The following is a 24,243-nucleotide window of genomic DNA, read 5'->3' as shown; positions in this document are numbered from 1 at the left end:
TCTCTCTCTCTCTCTCTCTCTCTCTCTCTCAGAATCCTTCCAATATTTTACTCGCTGCTGACGTAAGGCTCATGCCCTGTAGTTCCTGGCTTATCCTGCTTAAGGCATAACATTAACAATCCCCCAGTCTTCCAGTGCATCACCTGTGGCTAATAACTATACAGAAATGCCTATCAGGGCCACAGCAATCCCCTCCTTTGCTTCCTATAACATCCTCGGGAACCAGTTTATCCATCTTTATGTCTTTCAAGACCTCCAAGACCTCCTCCTTTGAAATATTGATATGTTCCAGGATCTTTGAACTCTTATCCTTCATGCCTTTCCCATGCTAAATACAGACATGAAGTATTCTTAAGTCCTAGTAATTTCCCATGGATTGATACATAGATTACCATATTTATCTTGAAGGAAACTTATTCCCTCCCTACCTACCGTTTTCCTGACCAGAACCTCAATATCCCTTATCAATGTAGTTTCCTTCATCTTGCTGGCCTTGTTCTTGAGCAGTTTAATAGGAACGTGCTGGCCTCAAACTCATCTCACTTTTAAAAGCCTCCACTTGTCAGACATCCCTTTACCTTCAAACAGCCTTTCCCAATCAGAGTGTAGTTCCTGTCTGATGCCATCAAAATTAGCTTTCCTCCAATCTAGGGCATTAATTTAAGGACCACTTCTGACTTTTTCCATGAATACCTTGAAGCTAATTAAATTATGGTCACTGTCCCGAAGATCCCCAACCCCCCAACATGTCAACTAATTACCAAACCTATTTCCTGAAATGAAATTGAGTCTAACACCTTCTCTATAAGGGCCAGTTATGTATTACTTCAGAAAATTTTCTGAATACACTCAATGAATTCTGCCCCATCTAATTCATTATCACTAACACATTCTCAGTCAATATCATGGAGGTTAAAATCACGGACTACTACAACTCTATTATTCCCATATACCAATTGTCTCCCTTGTTCTTATAACCATGATATTCATCTGGTTGGTTCAGCTGAATTTCTGCATAATGGTGACCTTCAAGTGGGAAACAACAACACACCACACCATTATCAAGGACATACAGTTAAGATTTATGACAACTTGCTAGTTACCACGTATCAATCTGCTGCAAACACTGCGTGGGTCTTACTGCTTGCTAGCAAGTACAGCCACATTTACCTAGGAATTGCAAATTGAATTAATCATTGTGTATTCATCAGCAAACATCCCCACCTCTGACCCTGTGATGAAAGGAAGGCCTAGTATAATAACCTCAGAAATCCTCAAAATGAATCTGTGGGATGATTGATCTCTGACAACTATAACCATTTTCTTTAGTGTTTGGTATGATTCCAACACTAGAATATTTTCATCATAATGGCAGTGACTTCAATTTTACAAGGGCTTTAAGATAGAACGTAGAACAGTACAGCGCAGGAGCAAGTCCTTTGGTCCAAAACTAATTAATTTGTAAACAGATGCCAATATGTAATGCCCATATTCATTCATTTTCTGCAATCCATGTGCCATCTGAGAGTCTTTGAACATCCCTATCGTATTTGCCTCCACTACCATCCTAGACAGTGCATTCCAGGCACCCACTACTCTCTTTGGTTAAAGAAAGAACTTGCTCCACACATCTCCTTTGAAGTTAACATCTCCTATCTTAAATGCACGCCCTAATTCAAATCCACACCAAGTCAAGTGCTGTCTTGATATTAAGTAGAATCAATTTTCCTTGTTCTCTGGAATTCAGCTATTTGGTCTGCATTTGAACCAAGGTTTTCATGACATATGGAGCAAAGTATCTCATTAACCTGGCTATCAGTGATAGGTTTATTGTGAGGAAATGCTGCTGGACAATACTGACAATGGTGGCAAGAGTGGAATGATGGGTAGTATTTAAGTGAATTGGATTTGTCCTGATCTTGGTCAACAAGATACATTGGCGCAAATTTCCACATTGTTTGGTATATGCCAATGCTGCTACCTCATTGGGATTGCAGCTAGTTTTGGAGTACAGGCTTTCAAAGCAATAGCCGAGTGTTTGTATGGTGCTTTTGCCTTTGCTGTATCCAGTGCTCTGAGCTATTTCTGGATATCACTTGGAGTGAATCAAACTGGGCTGAAGGCTGCCTCCTCTGTTGGTGGGGCTCTCCTGTGAAAATCAAGATGGATTGCTCTATTCGGCACTTCGGCTCAACATGTTTGTGAACACTTTAGCCTTGCATGCTAGGCCCCATCATGATTAAAGATGGTGATATTTTTCAATCATCTCTTTCCCATAACCGATTTAATTTAATTACCTCCACATTCATGATTAGGTCTGATGATTAGCTACAGAAGAATATCAGCCTTGGTTTACTGCTTCAGAACCAACTGAAAGCACTTTACTTATTAAGAACTGTAGGTTGGAAAATACTTCAGCTTCCTTCTACCCTTACAACCCTTCTACACACCCAACCACAGCTCCTAACTGTAAACTGTACTCATGCTCTGAGGCTTAGGCTCCTGGTAGAAGCCTGCCCCTGTACCTTTATGCAGTAAAGTTCCAACACTATACTCTCATTTCTGAGGATATCTCAATCTTGATCCAGTTCTGAAATCACTTGTTTCATCCTGGGCTATGCTCTGAGCTACCACTCCTGGTCTTGGTCCTAGTCTTGATCACATTCGGTGCCTTGATTCCAGTTCCTGACATATTCTTGTTCCTAACTGATAAGTTCATGGCCATACTCTGCATACACAATGTTTCTGCTGACATGTTACAGAGGTGTTGGATATATCCAGTTATCAAGAGTAGATAGTTAGGACAGAAACAGATGAGCAAGGTAGAACACAAGGTAAATGGTAGGACACTGAAGAGTGCAGTAGAACAGGGGGATCTGGGAGTACAGGTACATAATTTCCTAAAAGTGGCTTCACAAGTAGATAGGGTTGTAAAGAAAGCTTTTGGTACATTGGCCTTTATAAATCAAAGTATTGAGTATAAGAGTTGGAATGTAATGGTGAGGTTGTATAAGACATTGGTGAGACCGAATTTGGAGTACTGTGTGCAGTTTTGGTCACCTAATTACAGGAAGGATATTAATAAGGTTGAAAGAGTGCAGAGAAGGTTTACAAGGATATTGCCGGGTTTTGAGAAACTGAGTTACAGAGAAAGGTTGAATAGGTTAGGACTTTATTCCCTGGAACAAAGGAGAATGAGGGGTGATTTGATAGAGGTATATAAAATTACGATGGGTATAGATAAGAGTGAATGCAAGCAGGCTTTTTCCACTGAGGACAGGGGAGGAAAAAAAAGAGGTCATGGGTTAAAGGTGAAGGGGGAAAAGTTTAAAGGGAACACTGGAGGGGGGGGGGCTTCTTCTCACTGAGAGTGGTGGGAGTGTGGAATGAGCTGCCAGATGAAGTGGTGAATGTGGGCTCACTTTTGACATTTAAGAAAAACTTGGACAGGCATATGGATGACAGGGGTTTGGAGGGATATGTCCCAGGTGCAGGTCAGTGGGACTAGGCAGAAAAATGGTTTGGCACAGTTAAGAAGGGCCAAAAGGCCTGTTTCTGTGCTGTAATGTTCTATGGTTGGACCACTCAAGAACTGGCATACAAGGCAAAAGGAGGGTTATCTATTAATCCTCTTTGAGTAGTTGAATTATGCAGTGTGAAAACAGGCTCTACAGCCTAACAAGTCTGAAGGGGCAATGGCGTCAGAGAGCACAACAGCAGAAAGAGACAATTTGGCCCATCTAGTCTGTGCCAACCAAAGCGCTGCATAACCCTCTCATCCATGTATCTATGCTCTAAAATGTTACAAATAAACTCACATTTCCCATTTATGCTGGCAGCTCATTTCCATACCTACACTACTCTCTGAGTCAAGAAGTTCCCACTCAGATTCCTTCCAAGTATTTCACCCTTCACCCTAATCCTATGACCTCTAGTTCTGGCCTCATCCAACCTGAAGTGAAAAAAAATGAAATAAAGAAAGCCCGTCGCCTACCTATACCACTTATAGTTTTATATACCTCTCCCCTCATTCTCCTGCAGTCTAGGGAATAAAGTCCTAACCTATCATGTGCTTCTTTTATCTAACTCTGCATTATTATGTCTTTTCTTCTCTCAACATCTTCCAACATTTCCATCAACTCCACATTGTACCAAACACCTCTACTCAGGGAGCAAATTATAGTGGGAAACCTATCTACAAACACACACATCCTATGTGTTGGAGCAACTGGGGGAAACCCACAAACTAAAAGGGAGAACATGACAGTTCCACACTGACAGCATTGGTGACATAGAAGAACGTCAGTCTAAAAACAGATACACTGAAAGGGAGAACATGAAAATTGCCCACTGACAGTATCGGTGGTCAGGACGGAACCTGGATCACAGGAGCTGTGAGGTAGGTGGTAGCTCTTGTAACTGCACAACTGTGCTTCCCATACTGAAGTCAAACTTCTACCACTCACACCTTCCATTATCTCCTTGTTCTCCATCTTCTCATGGAAACATTTTATAACAACTGGATATTTTTCAACACATTTAAACTTCATCTAAACTAACAACTACTGTGAACAAGAGAAAAGCTGCAGATGCTGGAAATCCGAGCAACACACACAAAACGTTGGAGGAACTCAGCAGGCCAGGCAGATCTATGGAAAAGAGTACAGTTGAAGTTTCGGGCCAAAAACCTTTGGCAGGACAGGGGACTAACAAATACTGTGTTAGTTTTTAGGGCATTTTTACTTAAGTAACAATGTACTTGCTGCCCTATTCAAAGCGAACATTACTTAGACATACTCACATTAACACCTGTTTGTGCTGCACACATAGCGATGTAAATAGGTATTCAGGTGAGAGTGGTTAGCAAGTTGGAGCAGTCAAAGAGGGAAGCATCAAACACTAATGAAAATGAAGACCTGGGAATGTAAGAGGTAAAGTGCTTCTCCTCTTCAAAGGATAAAGCAAAGGCCACTTAGGCTGCACAGATTAGTGATCTCACTGGCAAGTAATGGATGTAGTTTCAGGATGTATAGTTGAGAGAGCTGAAGGAGTTCAGGTCACTCATCTGCCCAAGAGTAGCTGCCTAGATGGCAGACATCACCTTCTTGAGGCAGCATCTTCTGTATACATTACCAATGTGCTAGTGATGTATTGGGCACAGATCAGTACTCTCAAGAGCTTCATCGTTCCTGTGCATTTGAACTGCTAGACCATAATACTTTCGACCGTACATCTGTAGAAGTTTGTTAGTATGTTCATTGACAAGTTGAACATCTGTAAGATCTTAAGAAAGTAATAATGCAGGCATGCTTTCTTTATGATTACATCAACGTGTTGGGCCCAGGACAGGTTGTTTGATATGTTAACGCCCAGGAATTTAAAGCTGCTGACTCTGTTCAATGCCAATTCCTCAATGTTGACAGGCACATCATCATCCTTCTTCCACTTCCTGATGTCAACAATTAGCTCTTTAGTTTTGACAGCATTGAGTGAGAGGTTGTCTTTGCAGTACCACTCAACCATCTCATTCCAGTAAGATGACTCATCACCACCTGTGATTCATCCATCAGTAGTGCCATCAGTAAATTTGAAGTCAGTATTGGAGCTGTGCTCAGCAACATAATCAAATGTGTATAGACAGTAGAGCAGGGGACTAAGCATGCACATGTGTTGATGGTCAGTGAAGAGGTGTTACCAATCCTCACTAATTGAGATATGCTGGAGAGGCAGTCCAGTATCCAGGTGCAGAGGGAGGTACAGAGGCCCAGGTCTTGAAGCTTGATGCTGAGTTTGGATGGAATTGTGTTGAACACCGAGATGTAGTTGACAAATAATAGCCTGATGTACAAATGGCTGTTGTTCAGATGGCCAGCAAATTGGAACAGATCCAGGTAATTTCTGAGGCCGGTGACCATGCTCTCCTTAAATAGATATTCTTTTGAAGTAGTGGGAACGTCAGACTGCTGAAACAAGAAGTCGAACATGTCTGTAAATAGTCCAGCGAGTTAATCTGCACAGATCGTTAGTATTGGGCTAAGTCCACCCTCTGAGATCAGATGCCTTTTGCAGATTCATCCTGTTGAAGGATCCTTGAATGTTAGTCTCAGAGACTGAAATTACAGGATCATCCAGAGATGTGTGGATGTGTCATAGTTGTCCATATCAACATGTGCAGAAGAAGCATTGAGGTCATCTGGGAGTGATGGGTCATTGCTACTTAGGCTACCTGATCTCGTCAAGTAGGAAGTTACATTGTGCAAGCCCTGCCACAGATGTCGAATGTCCATCTGTCATTCCAGTCTAGTCCAAAATTGACTCTCAGTACTTGCAATGGGCTTTCGGAGTACAAGGTAAAAACTACAAGCTTTGAGGAACCTGTAGTACATTTGTGAATTATCACAGAACTATTGGAAAACATGCAACTTTAGAAGCTAAAGAGCGACCATAGATCCTAAATCTCTGCGGCCCGAAAAGAGCTTTCCCCCCACTTCAGTATTCTGAGCTGTAGTAATCAGATCAGTAAATTTGTTGAAAGGGTCATGCAAATTTATGCACTGCCTCCTGTTTCTCAGAACTGTGCTACACCCAGACCATCTATAAGTCTTATGAAACGAGCAGTAAATATGCAAGAACACAGGAAAAATTAGTCAATCACTGCAGCAGTGGATGTGGTTGAATTAATTGTAGGACCTTGGAGGGCATAAGAATTGACTATGATAATTCTCAGGATGAGGGATTTACCCATGAGAAAAGGGGGCTCTTTTCATTGGAGCAAAGAAGGTAATGAGAAAATCTATTAGGGATGTCAAAATTATGAAGTATTTTGGGAAGGTGAAAAGGGAAAGAATATTTCCTCTGGCTGGAAAGTCAGTGACAAGAGGTCATCAATTTAAAACTAAGAGTGGTGAGAGGTTCATATCTGAGAGAACAAGAAGCCGCTTGTAGAAATTTTGTTACTCAGAGTTGTTGCAGCATGGTGTGTTTTACCATCAAGTGCTTTTGGCTCAGAGACCACTGTATGGGTTATGCATTTCATTATTTGAAGCAGAGGAAGAGAAAGGCTGTTTAAAGAGAAAGGCAATAAGAGAAGCTTAGGATAGTTCTAGCTGAGAGCATGGCAACAAATTGGATGGATTTCTTTGAGCTATAAATGTTAATAGTTCTATGATTTTATCTTGGGAATCAGAGTTTGCAGTTGCGGTAGAGGACTACCAAAATATCAGCACCTTCTTTGGAAACCGTACAACTGCAAGTATAGTCACTTAGATACTGTAGGTTAATGATTAAACAACATCTAACATTTAGTTCAAGAACTACAGTCTGCATTCCTTGGGATCAAACAGGGACCAACCTTTATCAATTGTTAGTAATGCAGTTTTTGTATGCTCAATGTAATTTTTGTTATTTATATGAGATACTGTGTGTTAGATGTAAAAATATTTTAAAACAATTGGCAGCACTTGAAAACTCAAGCAATGATGTCTGGGATACTGAATTTATGATCAATCTAGTTTACAATGTAAACACACTAGAAACATTTGGATAGCCTACCACACGGTAGGCTTATTCAGAAAGTCAGAAGGCATAGGATCCAGGGAAGTTTGATGGGATGCAGAAGCAGGCTGAGAAGTGGCAGATGGAGTTCAACCCAGAGAAGTGTGAGGTGGTACACTTTGGAAGGACAAACTCCAAGGCAGAGTACAAAGTAAATGGCAGGATACTTGGTAGTGTAGAGGAGCAGAGGGATCTGGGGTTCCATGTCCACAGATCCCTGAAACTTGCCTCACAGGTAGATAGGGTAGTTAAGAAAGCTTATAGGTGTTAGCTTTCATAGGTCGAGGAATAGAGTTTAAGAGTCGCAGGGTAATGATGCAGCTCTATAAAACTCTGGTTAGGCCACACTTGGAGTACTGTGTCCAGTTCTGTTCACCTCACTATAGGAAGGATATGGAGGCATTGGAAAGGGTATAGAGGAGATTTACCAGGATGCTGCCTGGTTTAGCGAGTATGCAGTATGATCAGAGATTAAGGGAGCTAGGGCTTTACTCTCAGGAGAGAAGGAGGATGAGAGGACACATGATAGAGGTATACAAGATATTAAGAGAAATAGATAGAGTGGACAGCCAATGCCTCTTCCCCGGGGCACCAGTGCTCAATACAAGACGACATGGCTTTAAGGTAAGGGGTAGAAAGTTCAAGGGGGATATTAGAGAAGGTTTTTCACTCAGAGAGTGGTTGGTGTGTGGAATGCACTGCCTGAGTCAGTGGTGGAGGCAGATACACTAGTGAAATTTAAGAGACTACTAGACAAGTATATGGAGGAATTTAAGGTGGAGGGTTATATGGGGGGGGGGGGCAGGGTTTAAGGGTTGGCACAACATTGTGGTCCGAATGGCCTGTACTGTGCTGTATTGTTCTTTGTTATAGGAGATCAATTGCAGAGGCATCTCAGAACAAATTCCTGCACACCACTTCTATTTTGGCCACAGTTGTGCACACCATAAGGAGAGTGTAGTGGCTTTGGAAAAAAAGTGCTTAAGAGATTTACTGGGATACTACCTTGTGGACCTCCTCTGCACCACCCTCTAGTAAGGAGACCAGAACTGCTTGCAGTCTGTACTACAGATGCAGCCCCACCAGTTACCTGCACAGATGCAGCATAACCTCACTGCTCTTAAAGTTCAATCCCTCTCGCAATGAAGTTCAGTATTCCAATCTGTTGTACCTGCAAACCAACCTTTTGTGATTCATGCACAAGCACTCGCAGCATCCTCTGTGCATGCTGAATCTTTCATGATTTAAATAATCTGATCTATTTTCCTTACAGAGTGGATGACATTGCATACTCCGTCTGCCAGACCCCTGCCCACTCACTTAACCTATCTGCAACTTTCTGCAGATTCTCTGGATCCTCCCTATTGATGCTAATACATTGCCCCAACTCCAAGCATCCTTTTCTTATAGTGAGTTTCTTATGCAGCACCTTATCAAATGCCTTCTGGAACTCCAATTATACAACACCCACCTGTTTACCTCTATCTATTGAGCTCAGCATATCCTCAAAGAACTCCAATAAGTTTGTCAAACAGGACCTGCCCTTCATAATCCATGCTGTGTCTGCCTGATGGAACCACTCCAATCCAGATGAATCACTATTTCTTCTGTAATGATAACTTCAAGCATTTTCCCAATTACAGACTTCTAGCTAACTGGCCAATAGTTAGCTGCTTTTTGCCTACATCCTTTTGTTAACACAGTAGTATGACTTGAGTCTTCCAATTTTCTGGGAGCTGCCCAGAGAATTTTAGAATTTCATCTACTATATGGTATTTTCTGGGATGCGTCTCATCAGGATCAGGGGAGCTACATTTAAACTGACTAGTCTGCTTTTTACTACTCTTTAGTGGCAGTGATTGTATCGAGGTTCTTACTTCCCATCGCAACCATAATATCTCTCTTTGGCATGTTAGTCATGTCTCTCACATGCCGACCGACACAGAAAAGCTATTCAAGGCCTCAGCCATTTCAACATTACCCAACCTTAATTTCCCCCTTTCATCTTTCAAGGGACCTACATTCACTTTAACCAATTTTTTCTGCTTTAAATAATTAACAAAAACTTCAACTATTTGGTGGCAGTTTACTTTAATCATCTATCTTCCATTTCCTTATTGCTTGCCGAGTAATTCTTTGTTGCTTTAGAAAGTTTTCCTAATATTTTTTTGTTTCCCACTCCTCTGGGCGACTTTGTATGCATAAGCTTTTAGTATGACACTTTTTTTATTTCCTAATTTACCCAAAGCTGGATCTTACAGATGGTTTATGTTTAATGGATAGGGTAGATGGTCAGAGTTTTTTGCTCCCTATGGATATGTCAAATGTTAGAGGACAGAGGTTAAGATGCAAATGGGAAAGTTTAAGGATTTGTGAAGCAAGATTTTGTTTGCACCAAGTAGTAGGTGCCCGAACATGCTGCGGAGGGAGGTAGTAAAAGCAGGTATGAGAGCAGCATTTAAGAGGCATTTAGTCAGATCCATGAATAGAAGTAAATGGACTATCTGCAGGCAGGTAGGGTTAGTTTAGATTGACATAATGGTTGAAATAGCATGGTAGAAAAGGGTCTGTTCCCTGTGCTGTACTGCTGTCTGTTCTATCTTCAGGGTGATTAATGTGAAGCATATGTTTTTTATTCCATGGTGTATCCCTCTCTAACTCCATGACATGTCATTCATAAAAACATAGAAAATAGGTGCAGGTGTAGGCCATTTGGCCCTTCTAGTCTGCACCGCCATTTACATTTCCTTTGATTTTAATGTGTAGACAGTGTAATTTCAACATGTGTGTTTTATATGCTCACACAGTTTGTTTCACTTGTACTGTTCATACATACATCATATATTATGTAGAGGTTTAATAAACAATAAATACAGATGTAATGTGAGCAAGTAAGGGAGTAGATGATTCAGAAGTTGCATTGTGTCACATTATTATTTACATATGGAAGCAGAATTATTAATATGCAGCTCCTGCATTTAGTTAGATAAGCATTTGATGCAGAAGCCTTCCTCATATTCGTACAGTTATATCCCTTTGTTCCATGCCCATTTCTTGCTACAATACTGATTCATTGTTGGCTTTATCCTTTTATCTAATAAGATCACTTTGTGTAATGAAGTTGTGAAATGCATACCATACAAGTTTTCTTGGAGGATGACAAAAGGAATCTAGTATATATTAAGGTGCTTTCTGAGTTGTTAAAACATATTAACATGACCAGTGGTATGATTAAAACTAATTACGTATGTCAACTACTTCGGCCTGATACCTGTGTGTTCAGGTCTGTCCTTGAGTGCTGCATGTGTGTAACTAAGCAGGATGGAAAAGAATAGCCTTTGATCTCCTTCCAGTTTACTTCAGATAAAAATGGCATTTGTTGACCTGTGCAAAATTAATATATTGTCACTGTTACATGGTAACTGAGCTCTATCCTTTGGTGCTGGTACTAAGATTGCTACAAAACAATTTCTTGTATTTATTTCAGTGTGGGTCTTTACAGTGTCCACAGTATACAACAGTTAACTCCTGTGTAATCAGAAATACATCAAAGGAAAAGTGTGTGCTTATGGATTAAAATAATTACTGCGGCTACCCTGTTTCACTGTCACGTTTAATTATAATTCAGAAAATATGGTAAAGTTTGTGAATATCTCTTTGATGCAGGGAGAGAAAGGGGGCATATCAGACCCCTAAGGTATTATGGTACAGACAATAAAGAGATGATTAAAAAAAATTTTTCACAATATGCTGAAATTAAATCAGTTTCAAAACTGTCTTGACTAGATGATAAAGTCTTTAAAAGAGGTTAGTATATAGCAGGGGTTCTCAACTAGAGGTTCAGAGACTCCTTGCTTAATGGTATTGGTCTATGGCATTAAAAAAGTTTAGGAATGCCTGAGATATGGAGTTCTCAGTTCAGTGTACTGGCTGGATTATTCTAGTGTTTACTGCCCATAATATTTCTGTGACTGCAGCCTCATGGGTTCCTTGCTGTTCCACAAGGCAGAGGAGGCTGCGAACAGTGAGTAGACCTCAGGTGGTGTATTCTGAGACCCCAGCCCAGTACCTGCCATGGCCTTTCGACAACAATGACCTTTGAACAATGAAAACAGTTCAGAAAGATTTAAATACATTATTAAAAGAATTTGAAATAATATTTTGTAAAAAATAACTTCAGATGCTGAAAATTAAAACATTAAGATTAACAAAATTAGACCAAGGGATAAAACTGTACAGCACAGGAACAGGCCTTTCAGCCCGTGACGTCTGTGTCAAAGCTGATCAATGCCAAATTAAACAAAATGTTGCAAGAAACATGAGGTTGAGATAGTAGGTGATTTTAATTTTCCACATATTGACTGGGAATTCCTTACTATAAAAAGACTGGATGGGATGGAGTTTGTCAAATACGTTCAGGGACGTTTCCTTAATCAGTACGTAGAGGTCTTGGCTTGAGAGAGTGTGATGCTAGATCTCCTATTAGGGAATGAGACAGGCAGGTGACAGAAATTTGTGCAGCGGAACACTTTGCATTTAGTGATTATGATGCCATTTGTTTCAAGATTGATATGGAGAAGGATAGATCTGATCCTTGGGTTGAGATTCTAAATTGGAGAAAGGCCAACTTTGATGATATCAGAAATGATCTTGCAAGTCTTGACTGGGACAGGTTGTTATCTGGAAAAGACGTGCTAGGTTATTTGGAGGCCTTCAAAAGTGAAATTTTGAGAGTGTGGAGTTGGTATGTTCCAGTTGGAATAAAAGGCAAGGATAACAGGTTTAAGGAACCCTGGGTTTGGAGAGATATTGAGGTCTTGGCTAGGAAAAAATATGGAGGTGCATAGCAGTTGCAGGTAGGTTAGAACAAATGAGGTACTTGAGGAGTATAAGAAATGCAAGGGAACACTTAAAAGGAAATCAGGAGGGCTAAAAGACATGAGGTTACTCTAGCAGATTAGGTGAAGGTGAATTCCGAGGGCTTCTAAAGATACTGTATATTAAGAGCAAAAGGATAGCAAGGGATAAAATTAGTCCTCCAGAAGATCATGCATGGAGCTGAAAGAGATGGTGGAGATCTTCAATGGATGTTTTGCATCAGTATCTACTTGGGAGACAGATACAAAGCAGCAGTGAAGTTATGAACTGTATACAGATTACAGAGGTGTTCACTGTCTTGAGGCAAATTAGGGTGGATAAATCCCCAGAGCCTGACAAGGTGTTCCCATAGACCCTGTGTGAGGTTAGTGCTGAAACTGCAGGGGTCCTAGCAGAGATATTTTAAAATGTCTTCAGCCATAGGTGCTGGAGGATTGGCAGTTTGTTTATGTTGTTACTTTTTTTAAGAAAGGCTCAAAGAATAAAACAAATTATAGGCTGTTGAACCTGATGGCAGTAGTGTGTAAGATATTGGAATGTATGCTAAGGGACTGGATATATAAATATTTGGATATACAAGGATTAATTAGGGATAGTCAATATGGCTTTGGGCGTGGTAAGTCACGTCTAACCAATCTTATAGAATTTTTGTGGAAGTTACCAGGAATGTTGATGAAGGCAAGGTAGTGTATATGCTATCTACATGAACTTTAGTACGGCCTTTGACAAGGTCCTGCTTGGGAGCTTGGTCAAGAAGTTTCAGTCACCTGGCATTCAAGATGAGGTAGTAAACTGGATTAAACATTGGCTTCATGGAAGAAGCCAGAGGATGGTGTAGGTGGTTGCTCCTCTGACTGAAGGCCTGTAACTAGTGCTGTGCCACAGGGATCGGTGCTGGGTACGTTTTTCATCTATATCAGCGATCTGGATTATAATGTAGTAAGCTGAATCAGCAAATTTGCAGATGAAACCAAGACTGGGATGTAATGGACAGTGAGGGAGGCTATCAAAACTTGCAGTGGGATCTGCAGAGAATAGCAGAATGAGGGGAGATTTGATAGAGATATACAAATCTGTGCAGGGTATAGATAGGTTAAATGCAAGCAGGCTATTTTCTCTGAGGTTAGGAGATACTAGAACTAGAGGCCATGGGTTAAGTGTGAAAGGTGAAATGTTTAAGGAGAACATGAAGGGGAAATTCTTCACTTAGAGGGTAGTGAGAATGTGGAATGAGCTTCCAGTGGAAGTGGTGGATGCAGGTTTGATTTCAACATTTAAGAGAAATTTGGATAGGCACATGGACGGGAGAGGTATTGAGGGCTACAGTCCAAGTAACGGTCAATGGGACTAGGCAGATAAATAGTTTAGCACAGACTAGATGGGCTGAAGGTCTTCTTCTGTGTTGTTGTGTTCTATGACTATGACTCTCTTCTGTCTCTTCTGTCTGAACATGATCTATATTTCTCCATTCTTTGCATATTCATGTGCCTGTCTAAAAGCCTCTTGTATTGGCTTTCACCACTACCCTAGGCAATCCATTCTTGGCAGCTGCCATTCTGTATGTAAAACAAAAGCACTTGTCCTACACATATCCTTTAAACTTTCATCCTTTCACTTAAAACTGTGTCCTCTAGTATTCGACATCTCTATTCCACCAATGCCCACCACAATTTTATAAACCTGTCAGATCTCCGCTTAGCCCTGATGCCCTAGAGAAAACAAACTAAGTCTGTTCAATCTCTCCTTATTGCTCAAATCCTCCAATCCAGGCAACATCGGGGTGACCCTCTTCTGTTCCCTTTCCAAAAACCTCCATATACTTCCTGTAAATAGGGCAACAGGAATTGCACACAATACTCCATGTGTAGCTGAACCAAAGTTCTGTATAGCTACAACACGACTTTCAGACAACCATAAGAAGGCAAGCATAGCATAGACTTCCTTTACATGGCCACTTTCAGGGAGCTGTGGATTTGAACCTCAAGATGCCATGTTACATTAGTGCTTTTAAGTGCTCTGCCATTAACTCTACTCTTTCCCCTTACATTTGACCTCTCTAAGGACAACAACTCACACATGCCCAGATTAAACTACATCTGCCTTTTCTCTGCCCATATCTGTAACTGATTTATTCTTTGATGACTTTCCTTACTGTCTAGAATGCTTTGTGAATTCTGCAGACTTACTAACCCAGCAAACTAAAATAAAATAAAATGTACCTGTACTGTATTCGTCAAGCTCTATGACCTACTCAATCTAGAAATGTAGTCACAGGGTTGCAGACCATGCCTAGTATAAAGCTAAGGATCTACATTTGAGGGGACCCAGCCCTGGATTCAGTGCCAAGAGCAACAGGTCAGATCTGCATTGCTACATACAGGCACAGCAGCAAGAAAGGGCAGAGCCACGCACTGCAGCTAGCTGGTGATGCTCTGTGAAACACTGATTGGCCATCAGCACAATCTTGCCCACTGGTTGGAACAGCCCTTCAGAATGGATATTATTTCTTCATCTTTAATCTGCTGATTCTATTCTGTATTATGCAATACCTGCAGCCAAGGGTCCAGGGGGAGGGGCAGCTCTTCGTCTGCGTTTGATATCTCCTGTGCACAGTGATCCAAAGTGAGCGTTTGTTTGTCTGCAAGTAATTATCAAAGAAAGTTATTAGCTGGGACAAAACACTGCTGCCTGTCTCCATATAAACACAAAACCTGCATGATCTAATCCCAAATCAAAACACCCACAATGAAGATGTAGCTGCATAATAAAGCTACCAATCTTGTTTATATCAAAACATAATTATGCTTTTGGACAACTGCTCAGCAGCCAAACTGCATCATAAATTGTTACCAGAATGAATAATATAAAAGGAATGCTTTTTAATTTTCAAAACTGGCAATCTTTCCAGCTCCACATAAAATCAGGCAGCACTGCTTTGACAGGCAAATGCTGGAGATTAATTATCTATAGGGATTACAATACAGTTGCTGAGATTTCAATTGGCCACTAATACTTCACTGTCAGCATCGCATTCATTAAGGCACAAACGGGCAAAAACTGAAATGAATCTTTTAGATAGACCTCCAATTGAACCTGAAGACCCCATGAGCACCCAAGGTACAGACTTAGCTGAGAGATTTGCTTCAGTAATTTTGCAAAGAATTGATTATCTGTTATACTGCATTGAGATATCTACACTATTGATCACAGAGATTAAGGTACTCAGGCATCTTTTATTTTCTCATAAAAAGACATGCTATACTTGCAACAAATAGCACTAAGTAAGGACCAGTTTGTTATTGTTGTCACTCTTCATGTAGAACATACCAGTTACTTTTTAATTTAAAATCAATGACAGTCTGAAAGGCAGCCTTGTTCCATCAGCATAAATGAACCATTTGTCTTTCTAAGGAGTACCACTTTGATCGCCAACCAAGGTGAGAATGAAACATAGATATATTTTAATAACAAGAAATGTTTCAAAATCGCATGCATCAAGAGTTATTTGCTGATTAAAAGGGAGCTAGAAACAAGGCACTTCAAATGAGAAAAGTACAGCATGTGTGAATGTGACTTTTGTTCATAAATAAATGTCAATATGTATTATTTCTTTTGAATGGCTGAGGCGATTTGCACCATTTTACAAATACATGCATATTTTATACATGCATACATTTAATAAGATTTACCTTCAATCACCAAGTCAGTAAAATGCAGACATTTCATTTTCAGCAAAGTTAACAGAAAACTGTTTAATACTTTTCCCAATAATTTATTTACTTGTCTTAAATTTATTATTTAACAAGCCCTCATCATCTGAGCATATGTAATTACAGCATTTAAATACATCAATATTTAAAATATCACAAAACATCTAGATTAGAACATATGTTTCACTTAATATATAAATCAAATAGGTAAACTACTAAAAACCCACTTTTATTAACATACAATTAATATATCTATATGTAACAGTGGAAGGTGTAACATATTTAGGATATCATTCATATTTATAACAGCTGACATTTGAATTTGAACAAAAGTATACACTGATGGTATACTGAACAAGTACTGTGGTAAAGGTATTTTGTGGTAAAGGAAGGTGTTTTTATGAATAATTGACATGTGCACGGCGCCTTAAGAGTTTAAGTATTTATCCTGTGCACATGAGATACATGACATTCTATAATTATGAAAAGGGAGCTTTATATTAAGTTATGTGATTATAATCATTTTCAAAATCAGATACTAGCACTTGGCAAAACCCAAGAGAAGATCTTAAAATCTGCCATTTTAAAATTGTCTTCTGATGCTTGTCCCCTTTTATTGTGTACATGCAGCTGTCATACATTGTCAAAGCTCACAGTCTCAATATTTATCATTCAGCTATTATGACTCCAACATTTAGAAATACTATGCACAGAGGTGTAGAAAGGTCTGCTTAATGCTGCCAGTGGAATAGAGGTGAGTATAATTTTGGCTACCAGTGGATTACTTTAAAGCGAGCCTCCTTTCGTATTAGTGGAAGATGAGGAAAGGCTATTGGAAGGAGCTATTTTATTTGGAGGATTAGTAAACCCTTGGCTTAAAAGCACAGTTAAGTTTGCAGATAGCACCACCATAGTGGGCTGCATCTCAAATAATGATGAGTTGGGATACACGAAGGAAATAGAGAGGTTTGCAACATGGTGTCATGACAACAACCTTTCCTTCAATGACAGCAAAACAAGGAGCGGGTTACCAACTTCTCAAAGGGGTTGGTGTACATACTCCTGTCAACATCAATGGCGCTGAGGTTGAGGGGATTGAAAACATCAGGTCTCTAGGACTGATCATCACTAACAGCATGTCCTGATACAACCAATGCCAAGAAAGCTCATCAGTGCCTCTACTTCAAGAGCCTAACAAATATGACATGGCTGGTTTGACTCTCACCAAATTTCATTGACGTACCTTAGAAAGCATTCTATCTGGATGGATCACTGTTCTGCTCATGACTGCAAGAAAGTGCAGTGTTACGTACTGTCTGTACTTCTCACTGCCTCAGTCAGCATAATCAATGACCCCACCCATCCTGGATATTCTCTTTTCTTCTTCCCTTCAGGCAGAAGATACTAAAGCTTAAAAGCACATACCACTAGACTGAAGTTCTATCCCACTGTTAGACCATAAGACATAGGAGCAGAATTAGGCCATTCAGCCCAGTGAGTCTGCTCCACCATTCCATCATGGCTGATTCTGAATCCCACTCAACTCTATACACCTGCCATCTTGGCATATCCTTTGATGTCCTTTTATCAGGAAACAATCAATTTCCGCCTTAAGTATATGTACTGACTTGGCCTCCACCACAGTCTGTGGCAAAGTATTCCACAGATTTACTGCTCTCTGGTTTAAAAAAAAGTATCTTCTTACCTCTGTTCTAAAGGGTCGCTCCTCAATTTTGAGGCTGCGCTGTTTAGTTCTGGATACCCCCACAATAGGAAACATTCTTTCCACATCCACCCTATCTAGTCCTTTCAACATTTGGTAATTTTCAATGAGATCCCCACATATTCTTCTAAGTTCCGGTGAGTACAGGCCCAAGGCTGCCAAATGCTCATATGTTAACCTCTTCATCCCTGGAATCATCTTGGTGAACCTCCTCTGGACTCTCTCCAATGTCAACACATCCCTTCTGAGATATGGGGGCCCAAAACTTTTAACAATACTCCAAGTGCAGCCTGACTAGTGTCTTATAAAGGTTTAGCAGTATCTCCTTGCTTTTATATTCTATTCCCCTTGAAATAAATGACAACATTGCATTTGCCTTCTTTACCACAGACCCAACCTGTAAATTAACCTTCTGGGAATCTTGCACGATGACTGCAAAGTCCCTCTGCACCTCTGATGTTTCAGCCTTCTCCTCATTTAGATAATAGTCTGCACTATTGTTCCTTTTACCAAAATGCTTTATCATACATTTCCCATCACTGTATTCCATCTGCCACTTTTTTGCCCATTCTTCCGATTTGTATAAATCCTACTGCAATTGCATTGATTCCTCAGAACTACCTACCCCTCCACCTATCTTCATATCCTCTGCAAACTTTTCCACAAAGCCATCAATTCCATTATCTAAATAATTGACAAACAATGTGAAAAGCAAGAAATATTGACCCCTAAGGAACATGCCTAGCCACCAGCAGCAAACCTATAAAAGGCCCCTTTTATTCCCACTTGCTGCCTCCTGCCTATCAGCCATTCCTCTATCCATGCCAGTATTATTTCCTGTAATGCCACAGGATTTTATCTTGATAAGCAGCCTCTTGTATGGCATCTTATCAAACGCCTTCTTAAAACCCAAGTAAATGACCTATCTTTCCTATAATGCCATAGGATTTTATCTTGTTAAGTGGCCTCATGTATGGTATCTTATCAAACGTCTTCTGAAAATCCAAGTAAATGACATCCACTGCTCTCCTTTGTCCACTCTGCTTGTTACTTCCTCAAAGAACTCGTAACAGATTTGTCAAGCAAAATTTCCCTTCACAGAAACCATGCTGACTTGGACTTATTTTATCAGTAGTCTCCAAGTACCACAAAGTCTCATCCTTAAGAATAAAACAAAGAACATAGATATCTACAGTACATCACAGGCCCTTCAGCCCACAATGTTGAGCCGACCATGTAACCTATTCTGGAAACTGCCTAGAATTTCCCTAGTGTTTAGCCCTCTATTTTTCTAAGCTCCATGTTCCTATCAAAGAGGATCTTAAAAGACCCTATTGTATCCACCACCGCTGACAGTGTATTCCACGCACCCACAACTCTCTGTGACCTGACATCCCCTCAGTACACATTTCCAAGAACCTTAAAACTATGCCACCTCGTGTTAGCCATTACAGCCCTGGGAAAAAGATTCTGGCTATCCACACGATCAATGCCCCTCATCATCTATTTACCTCTGTCAGGTCACCTTTCATCTTCTGTCGCTCCAAGCAGAAAAGGCCAAATTGACACAACCTATTCTCATTAAGGTATGCCCTCCAATCCAGGCAGCATCCTTGTAAATCTCCTCTGCACTCTCTCTACAGTATCCACACCCTTCCTGTAGTGAGGTGACCAGAACTGAACACAGTATTCCAGTGGGGTCTGACCAAAGTCTTGTATAGCTGTAACATTATCTCACGGCTCTTGAACTCAATCTCAGTTTATGAATGCCAATACACCATATGCCTACTTAACAATACTGTCAACCTGCGCAGCAGCTTTGAGTGTCCTATGGACACGGACCCCAAGATCTCTCAGATCCGCCACACTGCCAAAAGTCTTACCATGTCTTCAAATTTGACATACCAGAATAAACCACTTCACACTTATAATAGACTGTAACACTTTCCCAACCACTAAGGTTAGGCTAACTGGCCTATAATTTCCTTTCTTCTGCCTTCCTTCCTTCTTAAGGAGTGGAGTGACATTTGTTATCAGACTATTCAGTAATTCCCTAGTATATGATGCACCCTTGACCGCATAACTACCCAAAAGCAAAGGGAAAGTCAATATTGTACATGAAGACCCTGTATCAGGTTTGAGAGTGTAGGGGACAGATGGACAGTATAGATGTGTGGGAGAAATTGATAGTGAGGCAGGGGTTGGCAGGGAATGGTGGAACCAGATTAGGAAGGGGATGATGGGCAGCTGGAGACCAGGGATAGGGTAAGTGGACGGTGGAGGGAGAGACATGCTGTTAGATGTGAATAGGTTGAACAAGCTAGGACTTTCCTCTTTGGAATGAAGAAGGCTGAGAAGTGACTTGATAGAGGTGTACAAGATGACAAGAGGCATAGACCTAGTGGACAGCTAGAGACTTTTTTCCTCATGATGGAAATGGCTCACACAAGGGGCATAATTTTAAAGTGCTTGGAGGAAAGAATGGGAAGGGCGGGAACATCAGAGGTATGTTTCTGACACACACAGTGGTGGACGCATGAAAAGCGCTGCCAGGGGTGGTGGTAGAGATAGATACTTGAGGGAAATTTAAGATTTCAATTCAACTTCCCATTCTGACATGTCTGTCCTCTGCTACCATGATGAGGCCAAACTCAAGCTTGAGGAGCAATACCTTATATTTTGGCCAGGGAAGTGACTTTTTCTAACTTCCAGTAATTTCTCCCCCCACCTTTTTCCATATCCAATTCTGGTTACCATCTCACCCCACCTCTTTTCCTCACCTGCACATCACCCCCTACTGGTTCCCCTCTTTATTCCTTTTTTTCTGTGGTCCACTGTCCTCTCCTATTAAAATACTCCTCCTTCAGCCCTTAACCTCTTCCACCTATCCCTTTCCAGCTTCTTACTTCATACTCCTCCCCCATCCACTTTCCCCTTTACCTGGTTTCACCTAATATCTGCCAGCGTCTCCTCCTTCCCCTTCGTCCACCTTCTTATTTTGGCTTCTATCCCTGGTGAAAGATCTCGGTTCAAAATGTCTACTGTTTATTACCCTCCGTAGATGCTGAAAGACTTGCTCAATAACTCCACAATTTTGTGAATGTTGCTCCAGATTTCCAGCACCTGCAGAATCTTCTGTTTGTTATTTTCTGACAGATTTCTCAACTTGCTTGCCATCTTCTACATAACTCCTAATGATCTTTGTTCCATTTAAAATCCCATCATAGCTTATAATTCCTTTCACTCATTAATCTGACTCAAGTGCATCACCTCACACTTCCCTCCATCAAATTTTGTCTGCTACGTATGCAAAGATTATTAGGATTCTTTACAGTGTGCCATTCATGCATAGCTGAAATCCCCATTAATTCAGATGTGGGTTTGAACAGAGTATGCTGCAAACAGTATTGCTAGTTATAGGCATTGTATTAGGAGTAACTTTGGGATTTCCACATAAAGCTATCTTTGTGAGAACATCCCAAAACCACCTTCAGCTTCATGGAGTAATGGGAGCCACTCATGATAACTTTGCTGCCTTTATTAACACAAACAATCCAATGCTTATGGTTGGTTCGCTTATGTTTTGAGTGGGGCAATTTAAGAAAGTGATATGATAAACTATTGGCTAAACATTTTTTTTTGGAAGCAATTAAAATTCTTGGAAAGATTCTGCTTCATTGGCAGACCGAAACTAATTGGCAGAGGCAATCAAGGTCTGATAATTTGATGGTTTGATTTACTGGCTACGGCAATGTTAAAATGCCTTTACACAATGAATAAGAATTCTTGGCACCACAAGCGAATGAATGAGCAGCTCATGTGAGATGGTATCAAAATAGTTATCGACTTGATGTACTTGTGCAAATAAGATATTAAGGGTAGGCAATAATCGACTGCATCATATTTGCAGTGTTTTCCCTTTTAAACATTATTATTTCTTCAACAACATGATGAATTCTATCAATTTTATAATTTACTGCTTTCATGAGATGAAGCTGGTGATATTTTTCACAGCAAAAATAAATGACATTTCATACAATTTAATAGCATCCTTGGAATACCTGCAGCTCCAATGGCCACCTGACTTATTTTTGGCTTACAAATCTAGCACTGCAACAAATTTGAATACTAAATACTACTTAATTGAAACAACAGCTCAAAAAGTAGTTTCTTGTCAAATAATTGACATCAGTTTTAGCCACTTTACTTAGTTCAACCAAGACAGCAGGAATTTGTATTTACAATTTCATCCTTCCTGACAGTGGCATGTCCCAGGATGCATTTTTTATATTATCTATAAAAAATAACACAGCAAACCGAGTTTTACAATTGTTAACTTCATAGCAGAAATTCATGGTAGTTTTTTGTTTGGCTCTTTTTCTGAGTATTGTAGAGAGAGTTACCGACAATTGACTTCAGAGCACAACTTCATTTGCAGATTTTGGCACTGATTGTGGGTAGATGGAGGAATAAGGGTGACCTCTGAGATGGCGTACTTTTGTGATATCCTTGTTGGATACTAGGTCTGTTCAGCTGGTTATATTTAAAAGAAGAATGGTACTAGTTTGAATTGGCAGTCCAAAAGACTCCCAGGACTGTTGCATAGAGAACTCCTATCAGATGCTTGCCAAAGCAAGTAGAAATGTACTACTTAGAAGAATTTCAACTGTTTCCATAACAAATCAATATGACAAATTGAGGTTAGCTTTAGCGATTCTGATGAGGGAAGGGCATGCAACTTGATTTGGTCTGTTCAGACAAGGGTGGTCTGATCCTGCCAATGGAAAAATCCAACTGTACTCAAGTTCAGATTAGAAATAGTCACTTGCTCCCTCAAGCTATTTTGTTATTTAATAAGATGACAGCTGATCTGATAGTAACCTCATCTCCACATCCTTGCCTACCTGCTTTTTTCCCTTGCTTACCAAAAATGTACCTACCTCTGCCATTAAAATACTCAAAAATTTTGCTTCCATTTCCCCATAACAAAGAGAGTTCTGAAGATTCCTGACTCTTTGGGGAGCTTGGGGGGCGGGGGGGAGAACTAGTTCACCTCAGTGGTTCTTCTCACAGGAGGATAAGAACCACCCCCCATTCCAGCATAGGAGGATACGGACATTGGACGAGGAAAAGGGACTAATGTATATGGGCAAACATAGATGTAGTGGGTGGAAAGGCCAACTTCTGTGTGTACAACTCTGATTGTCGGAGCAGTTTCCAATGCATTAGCACTCTTCCATAAAGAGACTAATACTGTGCTTGAGATTCCAAATGTGATCTTACTATTTCCCTATATAACTAAAACATAACCTCCCTATTGATGTATTCTGCTTACCTCTGAATAAACTATAGCATTTTGTTTGCCTTAACAATTATTTACTATTTCTGCTTTTTATCGTTTGCAAATCAAGCAGTCAGACACCCTGATCCTTCTGTACCTTGGAGCTCTAAATGCTCTTATTAATCAGACAATATGCCTTTTTTCCTTGCCAAAATGGGCAAATTCACTTTTTACCAACCCATATTTCATGTGACAGATTTTTGACTTTTCACTTGACTTAGTTATATTTGCTCATAGCCTCTTGGTAATATCATCACTTTTACGTTCCTACTTCCCTTGTTTTATTTGCAAATTTTGCAAAAATACCTTTAGTGCCTTCATTGAAATCCTTTATTCATATTGAAAACATGAGGTAGCAACATTGATCCCTGTGGATAGCACAGGCTAAAAAGACTCTTTTTCTGTTCTTCTTTGTTTCCTAGTAGGCAGCCAGCTAATGTTACATTCTGCATCACAGAGCTTTTCTTTTCTACATCTTTTGACATAGTACCTTATCAAATGCTTTGTGGAAATCTAAGTACAGCATGTCCACTGTGGTCCATGTATCCATAAGACATTTTACTTCACAGACCAACATTAGCAGCTGAAACCTGTTACGCATGTAAGGAGCAAGAAAGATAATGGAATAGTATGATTAAATGTTGTTACTGAGATATGTTTAGTAAGGGTACACTCGGGCAACTTACAGTGTGGGAGCAATGAACTGGGCTCGCTGAGATGAAAAGATGAATACTCGAAACCCCGTGTGAAAAAGAGAGAAACCTAAGCACGAGGGAGGCTCAATTTATTTATTGTGTTATAAATCAGCTGCATTCTCACAATCGATTCGATAAGGTTCAAAACCAATGATTCCCACCGCAGTTGAACCTTCTCCCCGTGACCGTGTGGGTTTCCTTCCACAGTCAAAAGACATACTGGTTGGTAGGTTAAGTGGCCATTGTGAACTGTCACGTGATTAGGCAAGGATTAAATCAGTGGGTTGCTGGGTGGTGCAGCTTGAATGGTTGGAACGGCCTATTGCATACTGTATCTTAATA

The 24,243-nt window shown here is 40.3% G+C and overlaps 1 protein-coding gene across 2 annotated transcripts in view; it reads right to left on the bottom strand.

The window, feature by feature from the left end:
- The window catches only part of gpatch2 (G patch domain containing 2), a 279,190-nt gene that overhangs the window by 15,427 nt on the left and 239,520 nt on the right, over nt 1–24,243 (bottom strand). The window contains exon 9 of one of the 2 annotated variants that reach the window (XM_059985842.1): nt 14,982–15,070. The exons of the other annotated variant lie outside the window; for it this stretch is intronic. Within the exon in view, the coding sequence (XP_059841825.1) occupies nt 14,982–15,070 (89 nt within the window). The remainder of the gene's footprint in view (nt 1–14,981; nt 15,071–24,243) is intronic. 2 annotated transcript variants of the gene reach the window in all.

This window comes from Hypanus sabinus, chromosome 12, assembly GCF_030144855.1.
Source record: "Hypanus sabinus isolate sHypSab1 chromosome 12, sHypSab1.hap1, whole genome shotgun sequence".
In the NCBI taxonomy this organism is placed as follows: Eukaryota; Metazoa; Chordata; class Chondrichthyes; order Myliobatiformes; family Dasyatidae; genus Hypanus; species Hypanus sabinus.
This window is presented reverse-complemented; position numbering and strand designations above follow the sequence as displayed.